Source organism: Chanos chanos, chromosome 14 (genome assembly GCF_902362185.1).
Source record: "Chanos chanos chromosome 14, fChaCha1.1, whole genome shotgun sequence".
NCBI lineage: Eukaryota > Metazoa > Chordata > Actinopteri > Gonorynchiformes > Chanidae > Chanos > Chanos chanos.
In genome coordinates this window covers 8,294,271-8,315,069 of record NC_044508.1, presented here as the reverse complement: position 1 = coordinate 8,315,069, position 20,799 = coordinate 8,294,271, and the positions used below count along the sequence as shown (strand labels likewise).

General features: G+C 38.2%; 1 protein-coding gene across 1 annotated transcript; it reads left to right on the top strand.

Annotated features, from left to right (window-relative positions):
- Window positions 1-4,308: 4,308 nt before the first annotated feature.
- Window positions 4,309-16,052, top strand: sfrp1a (secreted frizzled-related protein 1a). Its single transcript, XM_030791909.1, has 3 exons — window positions 4,309-4,828; window positions 8,571-8,651; window positions 15,727-16,052. The coding sequence occupies exons 1-3, from the start codon at window positions 4,309-4,311 to the stop codon at window positions 16,050-16,052; spliced, it is 927 nt and encodes a 308-aa protein (XP_030647769.1).
- The last annotated feature ends 4,747 nt before the right edge of the window (window positions 16,053-20,799 follow it).

Sequence of the window (20,799 nt, the reverse complement as noted above, 5' to 3'; positions counted from 1 at the left end):
TGTGTGTGTGTGTGTGTGTGTGTGTGTGTGTGTGTGTGTGTGTGTGTGAGAAAGAGAGAGAGAGAGAGAGAGAGAGAGAAATTCTGACAGATCGACAGACGGAGACAGATAGTCATACATACAGAGACAGACAGAGATATATATGTTGAATGTTAAATCTGTACATCCAATTCCAAGTATGACTTCCACGGAAAGCATTTTGTAGAATTTAAAAGGATAGTTATTAGCATCACTACCACGGAACAATGTTTGCAACCCTCATTTTTTTTCTTCCTACTTGTCTGAAAGAGTAAATTTTACTAATTATCTGAATTAGTCACGCATACTGCAGCAGCACCTTCAGGCAAGCCATCACAAGCATGCTGAGGTAAATGTTGCCTACTGTCTTGTGAAATTCCCTAACCGTGTCAAAACAATACTGTCTTTGATTTGTAGATCACAGGCTTTGATTACAGCAATTTAGAATAACCACTGATTCATAAAGTATTTGGATATTTTATGTTTCCAGCACACCACCACAAAAGAATGTGGTATCAAACATGTTGCGTGTTGTCAAAACAATAATGAATATAAACAATTTTTAATTTGATTTCAGTATATATATGTATATTTTATTATTTGTTTAGTTTGAACTATGCTACTATGCAGAACATAAAGACATGGACCATAATCATTTTTTTTTTCATTGTTATTCTTCTTCAGGTGTGGTTGAAAAATGAAAACTTGTTTGCAGTGAGATCAGACCCTCTGTGTACTTGAATGCACTTAAGACAAAAAAAAATCATTGTTCATTGCTGGGCAAACAAGCATTAAGTATAAAGACTAATGACAAGCTAACACATATCACTGTTAGTCTTCTTTCAAATCAGACTCACTTTCTTTAGTCAGTTCCCACTAATGCTGATGTGAGGTGGTGTGATGTTAGTCAGATTGTCAACTTTGCCTGGATTCATGTGTCTGTGTACCGCCAAAGTCATTAGATACTGAACTCATTGCTTGACTCACAGAATCCCTGGTTGATTAATTTACATTTTCCAATGAAGATGCCAGCTGAAACATTTTATAGTTAAATATTACTGGTTTGCATAAATATTCATGTTGGAAAGCAATCACTTCCTTTCCTGGTCACAAGGACTTTCATTAAGTTCCGGTTATTACACTTACTGTAGCTTCTTTGTAATGGTACAGTTTGGTTTCCCATGAACAAAATATAGCATTTTGATCCTTCTCTTCTGGTCTCTTGTTGATTTGATTGTCATTTGAATTGCTATCACGTAAAGCTAGACTAGAACGGGTAGTGTTCCGGAAGTGCCAAGTGTACGCATACACTCTGTGTGGGGTAGCTAGGTCACAACCAAATTGGAGAGGAACTAGTACTCTATTTTCTGGACGTCTAAATGTCTGAACCAGAATGCTAAGAGATAAGATGTATGCCCTCGTAAACTCAAGCAAAATAACCAAAACAACTGGCAAACTAGTTAGCCCTGGTAGGTCTAACTGTGGAGTTTGTTTGTTGGCTTTTTGGTTGGTTGGTTTATTGGAGAAATATGTTGCTGATTATTTATTGCTTTATTTTTCATTTTTATTGCCAATTTTGTGTGTGTGTGTGTTTTTAAACAGTTTTAATTCTTGAGTTTTGATCTCTTTGTTTGGGAAATAGAGCGTACTGTTTTTGGACACTAAATTTGACTTCTTAGTTTCGGAATTGGAGCATACTGTTTTTTGGACATTGAATTTGACTTCCTTCTTTAAGACCTCTGCGCTGTTTTCGACATTAGATTTGACTTCTCAGTATGGAAATCACAGTGCACTTTATGCTTTACTTGTATGTTTATCTTGCACCGGTCTACACACATTGAAAATCATCATAGTGATAGCATTTTTTTTTGTATCCTGAGACTTTTACACTAACATTTTAACCAAATTTAAAGTTGAAGTGTCATAGCCACGCTAAAACGGGCTTCTCCAGCTTCTCTTTGTCCACTGGCACTCATTTGCACCTTGTCACACTGTTTAACCAAACACAGATGAGGAACAGTTCCTGGTGACAGATGTTTTGCAAAGCTCATTTGACAGGTCCTCAGAAACGCACCCTCTCTTGCAATAAGCACACACGTGTGTAAGTGCATGTATTTAAACAAATTTATATGAATGCAAGCTTACAAAAGCACTCCATAGACGAGGAACTGGTCGCCTAAATATTTAGTCTATGTATTGTCAATGCATGAAGTGCGTTGCTGTCATAGTCATGTTGCTTTTTTAGCCACTGATGATGAAAAGATCTGGACACACCTGTTTGCTTAGGCAACACATATGATGAAGTTTATTTTCTTCTCCTTGTGTGCAAGTTATGGGAGAATGGCTAATCATGACTTAAATGCAGACTAGATCACTTTTCCAGAACCAGAATAGTCAACAGATTCATTACAGCTCAAATGGGCCTCTCAGTTCAGATCAGCTTTTTCTTTTCAGCTGCTTTTTTCGGTTTGCATTTATGGGTCCAAGTTCCAAAATCTAAATTTGCATGAAATGTGCAGATTACTGGAGAGATCGCATTAAGAAATATAAAGGGATTAAATTTCTGTGATGTAAATGTCAGTCAAGGCTCTTTAAGCAGCACAATAATAAGGAAAGAAATGTTCAAAGAGTGATGCAGGGCTAGATCTTTTTTTTCTCTAAATATGGCCATGTCAGTAACCAGAGGGAGTCTTGTAACAAAAACTGTTTTGGGTTTTTTTTGTTTTGTTTGGGGGGTTTTTTGCCTATGAGAGAAACACCTGTGTTTCGTTTTGGAAACCAGCTTTATCCAGCATTAACCATCCATGTGCCATATCTTCATTTAACTGTCTTAAATGCAGTCAAGTACCATACAGTCCTGGCCTCCACTTTGTGCGGTTTACCTACCTCAAGATGGTTTTAAACCCTAGTGTGTTTTTGTTTGTTTTTTTATATTCTTCATTTTTCTGCTGAATCCAAACAATAATACTATTGATGTTACTTTGAATTATACTTCACTACAAAGGCCAAGAGTTGATGCTATTTTCAAATACTTTGCTAACAGAGCTAAAGATTGGCTGTCAATTTCATCACTTGTGAGAATGTATCATTTAAATTCCAGTAGGTCTAATTGGTACCTGGTAGGACGGCATAGATAGCTGCCACACGGGGGGTTAATTATAGCGAGTTTTGTATTCTTATTCAGTGAATTTAATTAAAGTTTCTACATAGTTAGCAACACAAAGGCACACAAATGAATGTAAATTTAAGTTGATAGTTTTCACACTTCTTATCTTAAGATCATTACAAATAAGTTAACATTTACCGCCTAACAGATCAAATTAAGCGTCTACTTCACCTTGCATGTGGTTGCTAGAGCGCATCCCAGAGTTTATAACTTTCAGTTTTCTGTGTCGTTAAGGCCTTAGTCCCAAAGCAGTTTCCTTAGACCTGTCAGTAAACAAAGCCATCCTAATTAGACACGAAAATCGCAAGAAAATCGATATAATCATTAGTAAAAAATATAGACTGATTTTCATTCAAACATTACTTTAAAAAGATCAGGAGTTTGTTGAACCAGCCATCTCGTAGTCAGTATGCACTATATTGTGGACATATCAGATAGGCTATGCTCACGGATCTGGAAAGAAAGGCGATTATTTCGTCGGTTGTCTTACTTTAAAATTCAGTCAAGTAAACCATTTCTATTTCATCATGGGTTGCATGTCCACAATGCGGTTTTAATACAAAAAATGTACTGAACGCATTGTTTTAACGTGGTTAGAAATGCAATATATACTGAAGAAAGAAGGAACCTGCTCATTAAAATTCCTGATTTAAATTCTGTATTCGTAAATTAAGTATCGCCGAGTCATACAAATAGGTTTTTCAGCCGTCACCTCTGCACAATAGCTCTGGTTGAGGGCGGGGATATTTTTGTCTGTTTCTTAGTCATTGGGTCATTGGGCACTTGATTGACACATGAGCACCAAAAGGTGCAGAAACTTTCCTATTGGTCGCTGCGCCCCTTACAATCTCCTTTTCTCCCTCCGCGCTGCGAATTTTAAGCAATCCTGTGTTGGCAAGCAGCTGTGTGAGTCAGCAATACGAAAACACCAAACAGTCTCTGGATCTCGTCAGAGGAGTTCCAGCAACTTTAAACTCCTTCCTGGCCATTCTGTAAATTTCAGCATTATTCATTTCACTCATTTTTTTCCTGCTCAAAAGAGGACTGCTCACTTTCCAGTAATCTCTTCTCTCTGGGAGACGGCATTTACTCTGGATCCTGAATAATTATCTCCCATTAAGACAATGAAGTCACTTATATCTCAGAGCGTTTGGAGAACCGTTGCCTTGGCACTGACTACGGCACTGGTTTCTCTGGGTCAGGGCTCTGAATATGAGTACCTCAGCTGGAAATCGGATCTGTATAATACCGGTCGCATTTACGACAAGCCGCCGCAATGCGTGGACATTCCAGACGACCTGCGACTCTGCCATGATGTCGGATACACTCAGATGTTGTTGCCTAACCTACTGGAGCACGAGAGCATGGCAGAGGTAAAGCAACAGGCGGGAAGCTGGGTACCGCTCGTTCATAAGAACTGTCATCCTGGCACCCAGGTGTTCTTGTGTTCGCTCTTCGCGCCGGTTTGCCTGGAGCGGCCCATCTATCCCTGCCGTTGGCTCTGCGAGAACGTCCGTGATGGATGCACACCGATCATGGAAGCGTTTGGCTTCCCCTGGCCAGAGATGCTTACCTGTGATAAATTTCCACAGGATGATGTGTGTATCAGCGCTCCTAATGTAACAGAAGCATCCAAACCGGCCGGTAAATATTTTTATTTTGCATGTTAATGCCACCAAATATTTAACAAACCAATATTACTACAAAGTGTGTATTCTCTAATTGAAAGTTCGAAAGTTTTGCTGTGCGCAATCCGCAAATTAGACTTCACAAGGCTGAAATTTGCACATGTGTAATGCCGTCCTCACCTGATGTAATTTTTTTGTGTATGAACTGAATGAGTTCCATTGAAAAATCAGAGCGTAAATGTTACGTTACTTAGAGAAGAAAAGATTTGGACAAACCAAGCCATTTTCCTGTAGACGTTGCATGTATATCTATTCTAAATCAATTGTTAGGATATAACACAACGCTACAGTTAAAACCCAACGTGCTAAATGCATTGAAACTCCAGTCTGAAAAATAAGAAGCGTGAAGTGCAATATTACCCACAAGTGTAGGTTAAACGTAATTCTGCATACATTAAGGGTCATTTAGTACAAACACACGCCCACACCTTTTGCTTACTTGGGAATGATGGCACGTCTGATTTTAAAAGGCATTGCGATGTTATTTCAGTGGCCAGCGACTGTTTGGGGGTTTTCATGCATGCATGGTTATCCCACCTTTTGTTCCCCAAAAGATACGCTATCAGTCTGAATGCTCATTTAACCTCATCTTTAGCGAGCCAGTGATTTTAATGGAGCTGAACTGTAAAAGAGCAATTTTACCTTATCTCTTAGGAGAGGAACAATACCTTAGCTTTAATCACACGGAGATAGGCTTAAAGAGCCTGCAGTGGTTGTTTACTGTTTAACCAAAATGCTGGCTTAAATGTTGTCCACACAAACGAGTAGTGGAAAAAAAACGTTATAAGAAGTGGTTTATTGTTTGAACAGGTAAGATTTTGAGCTGGGAATCAGATTCTGGTTTGAATTTTGGGACAAAAAAGCAGAGTGCTGGATATGTCACTGTCACAATAGCAGTTCAATAGCAGCTTGATTGAATTACTCTTTAACGCTTGTTTAGCAGCTGGTAGCAATTGATTCTAGGGTGTTAGTTGATTTCAAGGCCAGAACAACACTGGGAAGTTATCCAACCACATGCTATTAAATATCTCTTCGTTTTATTTGATTTCGCAAGTGCTGTACTTCGTTATTTTGACAAATAGTTTTCATATCACTCATTTCTGCTTGTGAAAATGATATTTTAAGAGGAAAAAATTAGAAGAAAGAGAATCTGTGAGACTCAGATGAAAGGCTTATCAACCTTGTATGTGCATTTTGGATTCAAAGGCTAGCAGGGCACATTACCAACAGTCTTCGAATCCTGCCCAACCATTAGACTTTTGATATTAACATCGTCTTTCTTTAGATAATGTGTCTGGAACTACCCCCCCCCCCTTTTTTTAGTTAAAAACAAGAAAGAAACAGAAGGGGAAAAAAGCTCTAAACAGCTGTTTCAATTCAAGGGTTCCGCCGATGCAGAAATTTAAAATTCTAATTATAAAAATCCCTATGTCCTTTGTTTGCGTACAGAGACAAAAAAAGTCTACTCTTGCGCCCCCCCCCCCCCCCCCCCCGTTTTGAATTCCATGCTAAGATAAAACACTTGAAATCATAAAAACGACTCATGTTTAATGGCTTTGGAGAGGATTCATATAGGAAACCTCTTTTTTTCCTCATTGATAATCCCTTGTTCCCATCATAGGGTGCATTTTATCACAGTGGTGGCATTTCTGGCAAAGGCAGCACTTGGAAAGATTGGAAGCACCATCTAGTTGTCAGGATATCCCAAAGTAGGGAAAGTACAACAGGATGATTTAGAGAGCTCATAAATTACTGTATGTGAGTGTGTGTGTGTGTGTGTGTGTGTGTGTGTGTGTGTGTGTGTGTGAGTGTGTGTGTGGGAGTGAGTGAGTGATGAGTGGATGGAGGGGAAACATTCTATCTCTGTACCTTAAATTTGATATTGGGGAAGGCATTTATAAAGAAAGAAGCTTTTAGAGATTTTTATGACATACACAATGACAGGCTGACTGCTGAATAAGTACTGCCTCAGTTTAAGTAAGGGCATAAAAAAAAACAGAAGTGAGACACACACACACACACACTGCCTGCCTGTATACTGAGCTGGTCATGTTAGCTTTAAAACTAGAAAACTCCATTTTCTCCAGGACCACACAAGGAACCTGTAAGTCCCACGTAACCTCACCTGTTATCACATGGTGTCAGCACGAGGGCTAAATAAACCCACTGTCATGCCCTCCTCCCAACCCTGGGCACAGGCCATGCTCTGTTCCTTCTCCCCCCGCATCTCTCTCTCTCTCTCTCTCACACACACACACACACACACTTTCTGTCTGTCTCTCTTTCAGAGGCAGGGGCTACTCACCCCGTCTCTGTAAGTGAGAGATTGACCATTTGTTCACTCACTTTTCTCTCCTGAGCTCAGGGAAATGATGCCAGAAGTGTTTCTCAGCATGCTCTATCAGGGCCAAATAAGCAAATAGCTTTAAATGAAGTTGTTTAGCTTTTTTTTTTCCCCAAACAAAAGTTTCTGCTTTTTAACCTTTTTACAGATTAATGTAAATGGTAATATTGATATCCTGGAGGACTATCATATGAAGACTGTTGTGGACTGTTTTTCCCAGTATGTGAAATCTTAATTATCACAGTGTTAGTTTACAAGCAATTCTCTCACCTACAAAAAGCTAATAAGGGGGTGACAGTTTATGTAAACTAGAAAAGATGTGACATGAAAAATGTTGTTCTTTTGAATCCCTCTTTAGCACCTGTTTTCCCATAGTCTTTTCACCTGGGTGTAATTTCCACAAGATTCTGTCAAAAGCCTCTCACAGATAAACCAACTGGTAACAAAGACAACAAATTTAAAATAGCAAATTACTTTTATAATTTACACTTGTGACATTTTGTTTAAAAAAAAATTCTCCATATTATAAATATTTAATAATTTCCAGTGCTCAGTTTTACCCTATGGTAGTGTCAATCATAAGGAAAAGGTGTAATTCTTTATTTTAAATGGCTAGCGGTTAAAAGATTTTTTTTTTTACAGACTCAGTTTAATGCTCCTGTTTCCATGACTACAGGGGGCCTCCTTGGCAACAACAGTCAATCTAATTATGCCAGTCCTACTCCTGGGGTCTTGCCCTTAACTGTTTTTAAAGGCTTCTCCCTTCCACTGTGCTCTGAATAATCTGCAACAGTTGGCAATTTGCATGTGTAAATGGCATGTTTCTTTTTTGTTTGCTCCAAATTACCATTATTCAGAAAAAGACTGAGAAAGGGATTAACATCCCTGTGACAGGTTTAAAGGGGTGATTCGCAACCTAAATCACAGGATTAACTTGGTTTGGGGTCATTTGCTCCAGAGGGGAAGAGTTGACCAGGTTTGTCAGAAACTACAGTTTGTGACTAACATTTGCATCTGTTGAAACAAAGAAATATAAAGCGAACAAATTAAAATAAAGCTTAAGAAAACAACGTGACCTTCTCAGAGTTTTGTATTCCTCTTCCAAAATCTTTTTGTACCTGTGTGCTTCTGTGGGCAGCCAAAGAGGAGCTCTGAGAAAACAAAAGGAAAATGTATGAGCTGGAAAAGACTGGTCACCATTACTTTGTAGTCTGATATCTGCAGTGGATATCTTCTAATGGTTTGATAGTAATCTCTTGCTCCAGCTTACTTACTCTCTCTCTCTCTCTCTCTCTCTCTCTCCCTCCCTCTCTCTCTCTCTCCCCCCCCCCCCCCCTCTCTCCCTCTCTTTAAGGTTACTCTCCAGTCTGCCCTCCCTGTGATAATGAAATGAAAATGGATGCCATTCTGGAGCACATGTGTGCCAGTGAGTTCGGTAAGTAAACATACACACACACACACATACAAACTACAAACACACATACATACACGCACACACATACACAGACACATGCACACACACACACACATCTGTGCCAAGATAGTGTTCTGTTTCTTGTGCTGGAAAGTGATCCACTTCATGCTTCCAAGAAAGAAAAAGCTCCACATTTCCAAACTGACATACTCTGGCCTTAGTACTTGGCTAAAGCTACATGGTCCACGACCAAAACCACAGGTACCTATTTTATTCTGCACATATTAAACTCAGCACCTTATGCTGAAGAGTGCTGCTAATCCCAAAGTCTCTGCTTCTTCGGTACAACTGTATGAGTACACTTTTAACTTTTAATGTCTGCATGTTTTTTATGTCTACATGAAACCAGCAGATATATTGTTCAAGTCAAGGGATACTTCTCATAAAATGTGCATGTTTTTACTGCTCAGAGTTATTGTGTTTTTTAAATATCTTTTTGGTGATTAGTGGTAGAGCTATGTATACCATCCCCTTGCTCTTGCTTTGAATGTTCACTCCTTCTGTGGAGAAGTAAATAAAAGCAGCGCCTTTCAGTTATTAACATCAGAGATTAATGAAACACTAATGAAACGTTACATTAATGAAAACATAATGTGGCTGACACGCGAAGGCCTGAACATAGATTTTGGATGACTAATTCTCATCTGTGTAAAAATTAATACGTTCGGTGCAACAGTCAGTTTCTCACTTCTCACCCTTTCTTTATATCTTATTAACTTCTCACCATTTCTTTGTGTCTTAAAGTAGGTTACAGTTAATAAGTTGGCTAGAAAATAAAGAGCGTTGGAATGAAATATTAGCCTGAATAGGAAGCAAACAGGATTGATTCATGTCCATGGCTGTGGTAACAGCACTCAGATACTGTTTCCTGTAAAATGGAGACCTGCCAGAAATTATTCTGAAGCCCCGTAGAAGCTGTTTGGCAGCGTTTTGAACCTTACTGTGGCATTTTTTTAAGCGACTTTCCATCATTAAAATGTCACTTTCTGTCTCTTTTTTGGTGAAATGCAGATTAAATTTTCAGTTTGCGGGCATCATTTCAAAGTAGATTAATAAACACATGCACTTTCCTTGCCACGTGTGTTAATGCACATGCGTGTCGTAACTAATCAGTAATAACAGACATTATGTACAAAGTTATAAATGTGTGGAGTGAAATGAGCCTGCAGGGGTAGAAACCATTTAGTTACATGTTACATTTGTCATTCTGAAGATATCAGTGGTGCACAATACATAGCCAAACCAAGATTTATGGCAAAATGATTGAATCATTCCATTTCTGGCAGTTTTTTGAGTGCTTATTGCTATTTTACACATTTGCGTATTTTTCTTGGCTACTGTATGTCGGTCCTGTTAAAATCTTATGTTTAAATTGAGAAAGACAACTATTTTCCATCTAAGAAATAACAGCTGTTGAATATTTTACCCCTTGTAAATCTGTGTCATGGTTTGGATTACACCTTTTTGGGGGCCAGCACTGTGTAACTAATGAATTGAGGTAATTCAGAGTGGCACTAAAACCTTTATTTGGCAGTTAGCTGGGAGCTGTAAATTGGGATGTTTGTTCTCCTGTCTGGTCCCTGTGGCCGTGACAACGACCCCACTTCTGACCCCTACATTAGGTAAACTGACCTCCTGGTGGTCCTCTTCATAGGCTTAACTGAACCTGCAGCTAACTAACCTACTGTGACTACAGCAAAGTGATGACTGAGTGAATTCTAGAATATTCAACATTGTGAAACTGCATAGATTCAGACCATGAACTCAGATTTAAGTCTCCAGTATGTCTCACTGAGTAGGTGCCAGTAAACAAAATAACAGTGCCAAATGTTTAATTTCGTTTGTATAAATTGCACATGCTTACTATTCCTTTATTGTTCTTCGGTTCTCTTTGTCTTAGTCTTCAATTAAGTAACAGACTACCATGCATTCTTGGACTTCATGATTAAAGGCCACTCTTAATTAAATCTGCACTCAGCTGTTTAAAATGACTGTACATCCAGAAGAAACACAAGAAAGGAAGGGAGTTTCTTTCTTTCTTTCCATTTCTCCCTCCCGCTGTTCTTGCTAACACAGTTTCCAATAGCATGAAATAGTTTTGACCCACAGACTCTTCTGGTCGAAACTGGTTTTGACCATGCTTGGTGAATGTATTAAGTTATATTTGTCCATCAGAAAAAAAAAAAAAAAAGATAAAAAAGATGGAAAGAAATTCAGTTGAAATTGTCTCATGCCATTGTGGCGCACCAAACAAAGCAATGGGGCCATTAATGTCTGTGTTGCATTGGTAATTAAGACGAATGGTGTTGTGATATCCTGTCATGAGATCTTTAATGCCAGATAATCTGAGTTTGTGCAGGCGAATGGGGCAGAGTTACCGACGATGACGGTTAAATGAGGCTATAAGTGCTGCCATTAGAGTGCAGACCACAGCAGGAGATCCACAACAAAAGGAGAATTTAGCCTCCTGCCTCCCTTCACAAAGAAGGAAAACAAATGCTTGGAGCTCTTTGGATTGAGACCCTTTAGTCCCTCCTGGGGTTGGGTGGGGTGGGGGGGGGGTGATGAGGGGGTGGGAGGGACTTCACATGCGCCAGTTTACATAAAGATGTCCAGGCAAGGCACTAGGCTGAATGAATTGTTATTCCTGAATTAGACTTAATGGTTTTTAGCAAGAGGCTTTAAGCTAATGCTAATCTTTGAGCCCTACATAAACATATGTTTTAATATCCTTTCAGATTACCAACATTGTTTCCTCTAACGATTTGTCCAACAGTCTATGGGATGTAAAATAAATAAATGAATAAATAAATAAATAAATAATAGCAAATACATAGTGGCCAACAACTCATTTTGTCAAACCCCAAACTCAAAGTCTTTCCTTAATTCTAATCACCGATTAATAGAGGAGACAAAGCAAACATGAGAATGTTCCAGAAAATGTACCATTTTTTACATTTTAAATGGTATGTTTGTCCGTGACACTTACAGAAGGTGACTATCACATTACATCAACTCAGTTGTCAGCTTTAGTTGTCATTTTCTGATTTAATATCTAAGCTGAATGAATCCATGGTTTATTGGTTTTGGTTCCTAAGTTGTTGCTTGATCGTCATTTAGTTCTGTGAGAGCTTTAGACATTTTATCAAAGAGATGGGATTCTTCTTCACCATTGGTTATTGTGTAGTTAAGCTTTATTGAAGTACTAATGAGTTCATCAGCTGATGACTGTTTACAAGTGTACTCACTGTTCTTTGTCTGAGAGGCCAAAGTCAGGAGAGCTATGAGACATTTCAAATTCCACCGGAGATAGTGAAAACATTTTGTGGTCTTTGAAGTCTTTGATGAGGATACGAGAACCGAATGTGCTCTGACATCTTATCCGGGGCAGACTTTTATGGTAAAGGCAATTTCACTCCCTGCTTGGTTTTTATTGAGTTCCTTTACAACTAAATTTTGCAGCCTTACACTGGAGTGTCTGTTTAGACTTTTGTTGGCTGATTCTCGGTGGTCGATGACGCATGCTCAGAGTCCGAGCCGTAAAGCACGCTGTCCTGCCCAGCACTGTCTCTCTAGAAATATCCACTTCTACTGGTTTTGAGAGATGCAGTGTTTCTGAATGCTCTCAGCTCACCCGACCTGCTGTGTTTATGACTCAGTCTGATGGCCTGTCTCCTTTTCTAGAGTCACTTAGGAAACAAGGGCAAAGGTCAGGAACAAAAGTTAAAGCCTGGCTGTCTACAACCTTAAGGACAAGAGAAGGAAGCCAGTTACTGTGAGATTCACCCTGTATACAGGTTTTTACTTCAGCTATATGTAAACACTACCACTTCAGCTACTCAAAGATTTCATGATGAGCAGCCCTAGAATTGTCAAATTTGGGCTTGAAAGAAATTTGTAGTAGTGAGGTGGAGGGGTGTTTATAGCTACCCCAGGTTATTAGTATAGAAGTTGAAATTTAATGATCAATTCTCACTCTGTTGTTTATTATGGTTGATGATGTCTTTTTTTTATTGTCTTTGAGAGCAAACGGAGGTCATGATGACGTGAGTTCATGTTGTTTACTTTAAGTAAAAGTAGACCCTGAAAACACGTGTTAGCAGACACTGGACAGAATTTTACGTGGCCAAATATTTACCATAGCTGTCGAAGATAAAGTAGTTATTTGGGTTGAGAGGCCCAAATGAGATATGCCCAGGTTTTTTTTTTTTTTTTTTTTTCATACCAAGATTTCATTGAAGCTGTATAAGTCTCAAAACTCTCCTGACTGTTTAACAAGCTATGCTACACTCAAACTCAAAGTGTAAATGTTTGTAGAACATTTTTCCCAGATATATACAAGTGATATGGTTAGCATTGTGTAAATATTTGTGGGTATGTAGGAAAATGTAGTGCAATTGGAATGAAATATGTACTCACATAGGTGGTCATGTTGCTTATTCTAGGGACCGTGACTGATCTAGAAGCAAACACCTCTTTCATACAGACATTAAATGAGGAAGAATGCTCCATGGTGAATTTTGGGAAACTACATTGCATGAATCCTTTTATCATTATTTCATAAGTTCACAATGGGTTACGCCTTTGTATTAACATCTCAAAGCCCACACAGTATTTGGATGCCCTGTGTAAGGTACTTGGTTGCAGGAAAGAAGAGAGAGATAAACAAATTATGGTAGTATTGTGCTGTAGTCTTTTGCCTTCAGTCACAGGGCAACATAATGGGTATTAATGCTGATCTGTATGGAGGCAAAGTTATTATTGGCTACACTCTGACTGAATGGCAGCAGTTGGTGCAGGAGAAGTTCAGTGCCGTGTCAAGACTGGATTTGAGGCTGATAAAGTGTTTTTTTTTTCCAGGGGCAGGCTAGAATCTTTATTTTCTGACTGAAATATTGAAGTGCCTGACCTTTTTTATTATTATTATTCCTCTTAACACTAAGCCTTCTCATGGAATCTGCTCATGGAACTGTAATGCTGGATTAAGTCCTAATCCCAACCATGTGGATCGCTAATGCCCGCAAAAAAACTGCTCCGATTTTTTTTTTTTTCCTTTTTCTTTTTGGCTAATGTTAATTAGATGTGGGAAGGTGAGAAAGTGATTTGGTTGGAAGGGTTTCTAGAAGTTTCACTCTTGACTGGATGTTATTGTCATACTCTTAATCCAAAATTATGTTTCAGAGCATTATGTTCTTTGCAAACGAAGCTAGATTCTGATGGTAATTAAGTATCTGGTTTTCACTGCTTTGCTTTTCTTTTGTTCATGTTACCAAGAATATAAGTCGAGGCTTGGCAGGATGTGGGAAGGAATGTGTTTCATTGAGGTTCTCTGACTGACAGGTAACAACTGCCGGGTGGGATTATTAGTAGATCATTTTCGTTCAGAATCCCTTTGTTTCCAGTGATCTTTTGTAGCCAAGACACTAATTGGGGGAAAAAATCTTTAAAAGGTGGCAAAATGCCTGAGGTTCATGGTTCTGGACCATAGACCACTGGAGTTGATCAAAAATAACAATGTTTTTACCGAAGAATTTCTGAAAGGACGTAAAGAGTTGGATCATCTTTGGAAGTTCAGTGTAGGACCACCGTGGTGCTGACTCATACAGACTGTAAGTCAGGTAAGGAAATGAGAAGATTAAGAGGTTAAAGAGAGTTTAGTCAAAGATCAGACAGATTTGTGATAAATCTGAAGGAGGAGGATAAGATCAGAAAGAAAGAAAGAAGTGAAGGTGGCCAGTATAGTGGTCTGATAGGAGGTTTAATCGTGTAACGACATGTAGTGAAACTTCAGTAACCCCGCTGAACTTGCTTGTGGTACATTTGTACTTCTCAGTGACAAGCGAAATCAGGAAAGATAAAAAGTTCTATGTATAGGGTTTATATTCATTTCTGTTCATTAAATGTCCAGGTGGAGAGAGCCTGTCTCCGAGCAACTAAAGAGCAATGACATTACTCTGACATGTACTCATGCTCAAGATATTTCCAGAAACAAAACCTCAGATCGAGTTCGGTCTCAATGGACACAGACAGACAAAGTACAATTTTGAAACTTTTTTGCCCCTGGGAAAGATGATAACAGACGGCTTTTCATGGATGAAGCTTCATCTCCTTGTTGGCTCCTTAACTTGACTGAACCCCATACGGAGAGGCTTGACATATTATGGGCATTATTTGCTTTGAGACCTTCTGAGCACTAGCTTGATATTTACTTACACTTCTTGTGTTATCCTCTCACCCTCTTCATCTCTCCATCTCCTAGCTTTGCTTTTGTGCGCCTCTATTTTTTTTTTTTTTTTAGTTCTGCTTGTAAGACCATGCCCCCTCCCTTCTCTCTTGGTCTCTCGCTCCCTCCCTCTCCTTCTCTCAGGCTAATCTCTTCTTTGTCTGCTGCTCTCTTTTGGGACTTTGCTTCTGATACCCCCATGCAATCCAACTCCCTCCATTCTGTATGGACTTTGAGAGTGCAGGATTCCGTGACCATGTGTGTGTGCGTCTGTGTCTGTGTTTTTGTGGATTGTTGTGATGGTCCATGCAGTGAGTGCCTTCAGCACTGTGGTAACCACAGCTGGCCCACTGCGGCCAAAAGACTGTCGATTTTCTTTGACAGTTGCTTCACTAGAACACTTTTGTTTTAGGTTGTCTGTCCATTTAAATATAGTCTTCCAACTGCTGGGGAGATACAATGCCTTTGAGAAACCAGAGATGTGCACTCAACCAACTACTCCTCATTAAGATGATTTTTGATCAGTCCCTTCTATAATCACCATAGTGTGTAGTGTTATTTACACTAGGTGACTGTGGGAACGAGGTGAAGTCAGTGAGATTTCTCCAAAAAGTGTGATTTCTTCCTCTTAAACCAAATGGCGGACAACCTTTCTTTCTTTTTTTCTTTTTTTCTTTCTTTCGTTCTCTCTCTCTCTCTCTCTCTCTCTCTCTCTCTCTCTCTCTCTCTCTTTCTCTCCCTCACACACTCACACACACACACAAATTTTTGTGCTTCCTCAGCAAACTCTTCTTTGTTCTGCTTTGTTACCAGCCATCAAGACTAAGATTAAGGAGGTGAAACGGGAGAACATGGACCGCAAGGTGATCCTGCAAAAGAGGAAGAAGGCCTTGAAGCTGGGAACGCTGAAGAAGAAAGACTTAAAGAAGCTGGTTCTCTATCTGAAGAATGGAGCAGACTGTCCTTGCTCACAACTTGACAATCTGAGTAACACGTACCTTATCATGGGCCGCAAAGTGGACAAGCAATATCTTCTCACCGGCATTCACAAATGGGATAAATCAAGCAAAGAATTCAAAAAGGCTATGAAGAAGCTTAAGAGTCACAAGTGTCCCGTCTTTGAGAATGTTTTTAAATAATTCTCCTTTACTATTTGCCTTTTTTTTTTGTCACATCCTACGAACTTGCACAACTAAGCAACCCAAGATATTGCTTTTATTTTTTGTCTTTGTTTATATATGGTATATATATATATATTTCTATGTGTATTTACAGACTGACACTTGTAGTATTTGTTTTGGGTCTCTGCAGTTTTAAAAAAAAAAAAAAAAAAGCGAGGACTTATACTGAAAAGTGATCAAATGTTGCAGTTGATCCTCTATCCACCAAAAAAATAAGACGTTATTGAGTAACTATGTGTATATATCCACACATCTGTTCTTAATATTCTGTAAAATGATCTTAGTTCTTTGTTTTTCTTGAGCTGTTTTTTTTTTGTGTGTGTGTATAATTCTTCTGATGTTATTCCGAGACCTTTGAATATCTTACTCGATAGCTTAGATTGATGCATTTGATTTTGGCTTCTAAAGCCACACATCAGTTGTGAAATTGAAGAATTGGCAGTTTGGTAATTTATTGTCAGATATGTAGTTATATGTCCTTACTTCATTTGCTTTGTACATGTGAAGTTTTACGAGCATTCTGACATTCATTAAGTAAGCCTCTGTCTGGTCATCATATATTTTCAGAGAAATTATTCATGCAAATCGTTCATGCATAGTTCAAATACATGATATGGTGGGGACATACCATGTGTTGTAATTTCACTGCCAAATACATGATATGTTCACACCAGGAATATTTTGTACTGTATATTTTGAATAATTGGTGTCAGCCTTGCTTTGATGGTCAAGTATATATTTTTTTCTCGTTTAAATGCTCTGGTCATATAGTCCACCCTTAAAAATCCATAACACCGTCTATGATTTTTAATCTAAAAAAAAAAAAAACGTGATCAGTATAACCTCGGTATGCCATTGATTAATTATTCAGCTTCAGTTGAAGATAAAATTCCGCTGATGGCCCTTTTTGGATTAATAAAACAGTGCCACTAACACTGCAATATGTTGATCTTTTGGTAACAATATTAAGACCCTTTGCAGAATTTAGGACTACACTGTAACTATGAATTGTGTATAACTGCTGTAACGTTTTTCTGATGGCAGATGTAAGATAGCGATACTTTGTGACATGTCTGTGAAGCAGAGGGCCAACACTGATTTGTTGTAAAAAATAATGATAATAATAATATTAAGATCAGATGATTCTCTGCATGAGTTATCAAACACATTTTTAAATACTAAATACTGACAAAAGAACGTTGTGCCGAACTTCTCTTTCGCTTGAAAACTGATTTCGAAAACTTGTATCCACATCATTCATACTAAATAAAACATTTTTTTGCACATGGAATATCAAGTTCAATTCTACCAAGTTCATATTAAGCTTAATAACAAAAATGATGTAAATCAATTGTGATGAAAGTATATTACCATTCTGTTAGCTTTCACTGGAAGAGGTTCATTCCAAATTTATGTTGCCATTCAGCAAATGTTTATGCATCTTTTAAACACTGTCCTAAATCTGTCAGCATGTATATTAATAATGTCACTAGAGTGGTTTGTCATTTTCAAAATTAGTGCTTTTTCTCTAAATGTTGAGGTTTGGGGAGTTGGTTTTTTCTGATTACTCACAAGTAAATAAACATGCCATCACAAGATTTCACCAGAATTGTGTTGCAATGTCTTTAAAAAAACGGGCTGAAAAATAACCAAACAAAAACAAAAACAATCTGTCTTGGGTTACGTCTTGACGCGTTGTACGTAATCTCGCTAATCTCTCTTCCAAAATGTTGCAACCATCTTGTATCAACATCAAAATCATATTCATTAAGTAAACTGTCACTTCTGTACAAATTTTTCGAATGATTTATGAGTGTTGTCTGACAATATAAAAACAAAATCTAGTCAGGAAGGTATAGCGTGAATGGGCATCATATGCTGTCAGTTTTAATAATACCAGTAATGAGTGGAGCTGCTCTACCCTGTACTGCAGACTTGGCCAACAGTTGTTTCAGTGTCCAATTATAATTCTGCGGTGTTTAGGAAAGAACTGGCTCCATTTGTACTTTTTTTTTTCTAAGTTGTTTTCTTATGGCTTTTCATATCAAGTACAAGCCTGGACTTATGATAAATCATTTCCGTAGTGTGTTTTGTTTTACTGGATGGTGACGCTGTAGTTGGCTTTGACATGCTTTTTAAAAGCACCAGCCCTCACAGAAATCTTTATGTTGTTGTACAAAGAATCTCGTCAGTCATGTTTACTTTTGAGGATAATGTTATGCAGGACATTCAAATACACGCCAAATTTTTCCTCTTTCTTGTGGATACTGAGAGTGGACGTTGTATAAAATACAATACAATAATTCTTGCATGAGAGATTACTATGCTGTCAATAATGAGTCATGGTTTCCAGCCACACTAAAATGCAGAAGAAACCAACAAACAAGTTCGAATCAAAACCAGCCCTTCAACTGGTCAACTACATAACCTCACAATGATTTTGTAATCCAACTCAACATTGTTGTTAAACTCTATCCAAACACAGAACTTGCTAACATGGAAAAGCATTACATAAGCAGTAACAATATTGTATATTACAATACAGCAGGCAGCAAACGTGTGTGTGTGTATATATATATATATACACACTCACACACACAGACACAGACACAGAGACACACACATATACATATATATATATATATATATACACACACACACACACACACACACGTGTGTGTGTATATGTATATATATAAACACAGTTTTAAAAAGCACTGAATCTGGAACATACATGATGATTTGGCCATGCGGCTCTGGCAACAAGCCGTGTCCACTGAAATAAATTTCAGATGTGGTGTGGATGTTCCAGCGGCTGACTTTGAAAGCCTCGGAAAAAAAAAATCCTAGCTGTATAAGGGATTTGCCTTATTAGGATAAGGTTCATGATGTAAATATTCTCCAAATGTTTACTAATAAATTCTGTTCTCAAGCCTGTTTTCATTAAATTGACTTATCTGAGCATTTAAAAAGACATTGGTGCCTGATGAGTTTACAGACATTGTTGGCGATGATGACGCTGAAGGTGACTTCACACTATACTAATTGCATTATAATTATTACATTTTTTTAAAATTCCTCATTAAGTATAACCTTGGCCTTAATTAATTCCAGCTTCAGTCATTGTTGTATGTTGACTGAATTGAAAATGATCATGAAATTAATGAGGAATTAAATGATCATTTAAATTTTAGTTGCACAACACAGAAATGGTGCTTAGCTCAAATCGTAGTCATCTGAAATCATTTATATTGTTTTGCTTTAGTTTAAGCATGAAAACATGCAGTTTGTACAAAGATATATTGGGCGGGATGCAAAATATTGTATTTTATTCCTACAAAGCACATCATCCTGAGGGATATGTAGAAATTTCCCTTTATCTCTCATTGTAATAATATGTATAAAATTTGACAATGAGTCCACAAGACAAACTAAAAGCTTGAAGCATTTTTTCCGCTTGGCTTCCCTCTGTAGAGCACAGATGTACTCTACAATTATTCCATCACTTCATGCAACAGCACAAAGTTTGTGCTCAATTAATCTTGAATACTATATATATATGTGTGTGTGTGTGTGTGTGTATATAACTTCAAAGTCCTGCTCCTCTGATATTGTGTACCTTGTAAACTGTGAGAGATTAACTTTAAACTACCAACATCAAAGCTAAGACGAGTATCTCCCAATCAGATCTCACCTTGTGTTCCACCCCAGCACTGGTCTTACTTAAAGACCTGCTTTCCCTCTCATTCTTTTTTGACTGGTTCAAGAAGTGCTGGTGGGGTATCATACATGGTCTTTTTTGTTTTGTACTGTTGTCTGGAAACGTCTTCTTATAGGTGTTAAATGACATGTTCTATGTCTCTGACACTTTGGCACCACAAGACTGGGGAGACCAAAATCCATATTTTTTAATAATATGGTTTTGAAATTCACAATTCAGGTCCTGTTCTTATGTATAACTTCCAGTGAACTGAACAAATGGACAAAGCCCCTCAGTGACCAGTGGCTGGGGAAAAAAGAACATGGGTGATTTTGGTATTTGAGACTTACTGTGTATGAATAGGGGTTAATGTCATTGTTGTTGTTTTTCAGCTGAGTTGGGTAATAACCTTAAAGGCAGTGGTAGATTTCCTTTTGAGAACTGCAAGATTTTAAGTGAAACACGTATGTAAAATATTATTTACAACCTGAAAGTCTCCCCCTAGAGCCTTAGAAAACCAGACTGGAGTCAAGAGTGAAGGAGCGTTACATTCTGGAAAGTGGACCTGTACAGTAAAGGGGTGTTTAGTGACATGGGAAACTCAGAATGGTTGTCTAATAACACAGACATAAATTGGTACAAATGGCTGAAGCTGACTAAAATGCTTTTATGTTGTTTTAGGTGGTTAAACCTTGGGATGTAATGGGAAACCCAAGTCAACAGAATTAAGTGTCACTATTTGGCCATGTGAAGTTAATAGGTTGTCAAGTCCTATTCCATAAACAGACATACACACACACACTCTCACACACACACATAAAATTTATTTTGGTGTTGTAAGCATAGCAATGTTCTCCTACTGCCCCTGCCAGTATCTACAGCTATGTGATTGGTTACTGCATGATTATGGTCACAGTTTAGTTTTATGGAGTGTGTGCAAAATACCTAGTGCTGCTACGGCCAATTGCTGTTCAGTCCGCCAGTGCTGGCACACCTGGTCCTGAG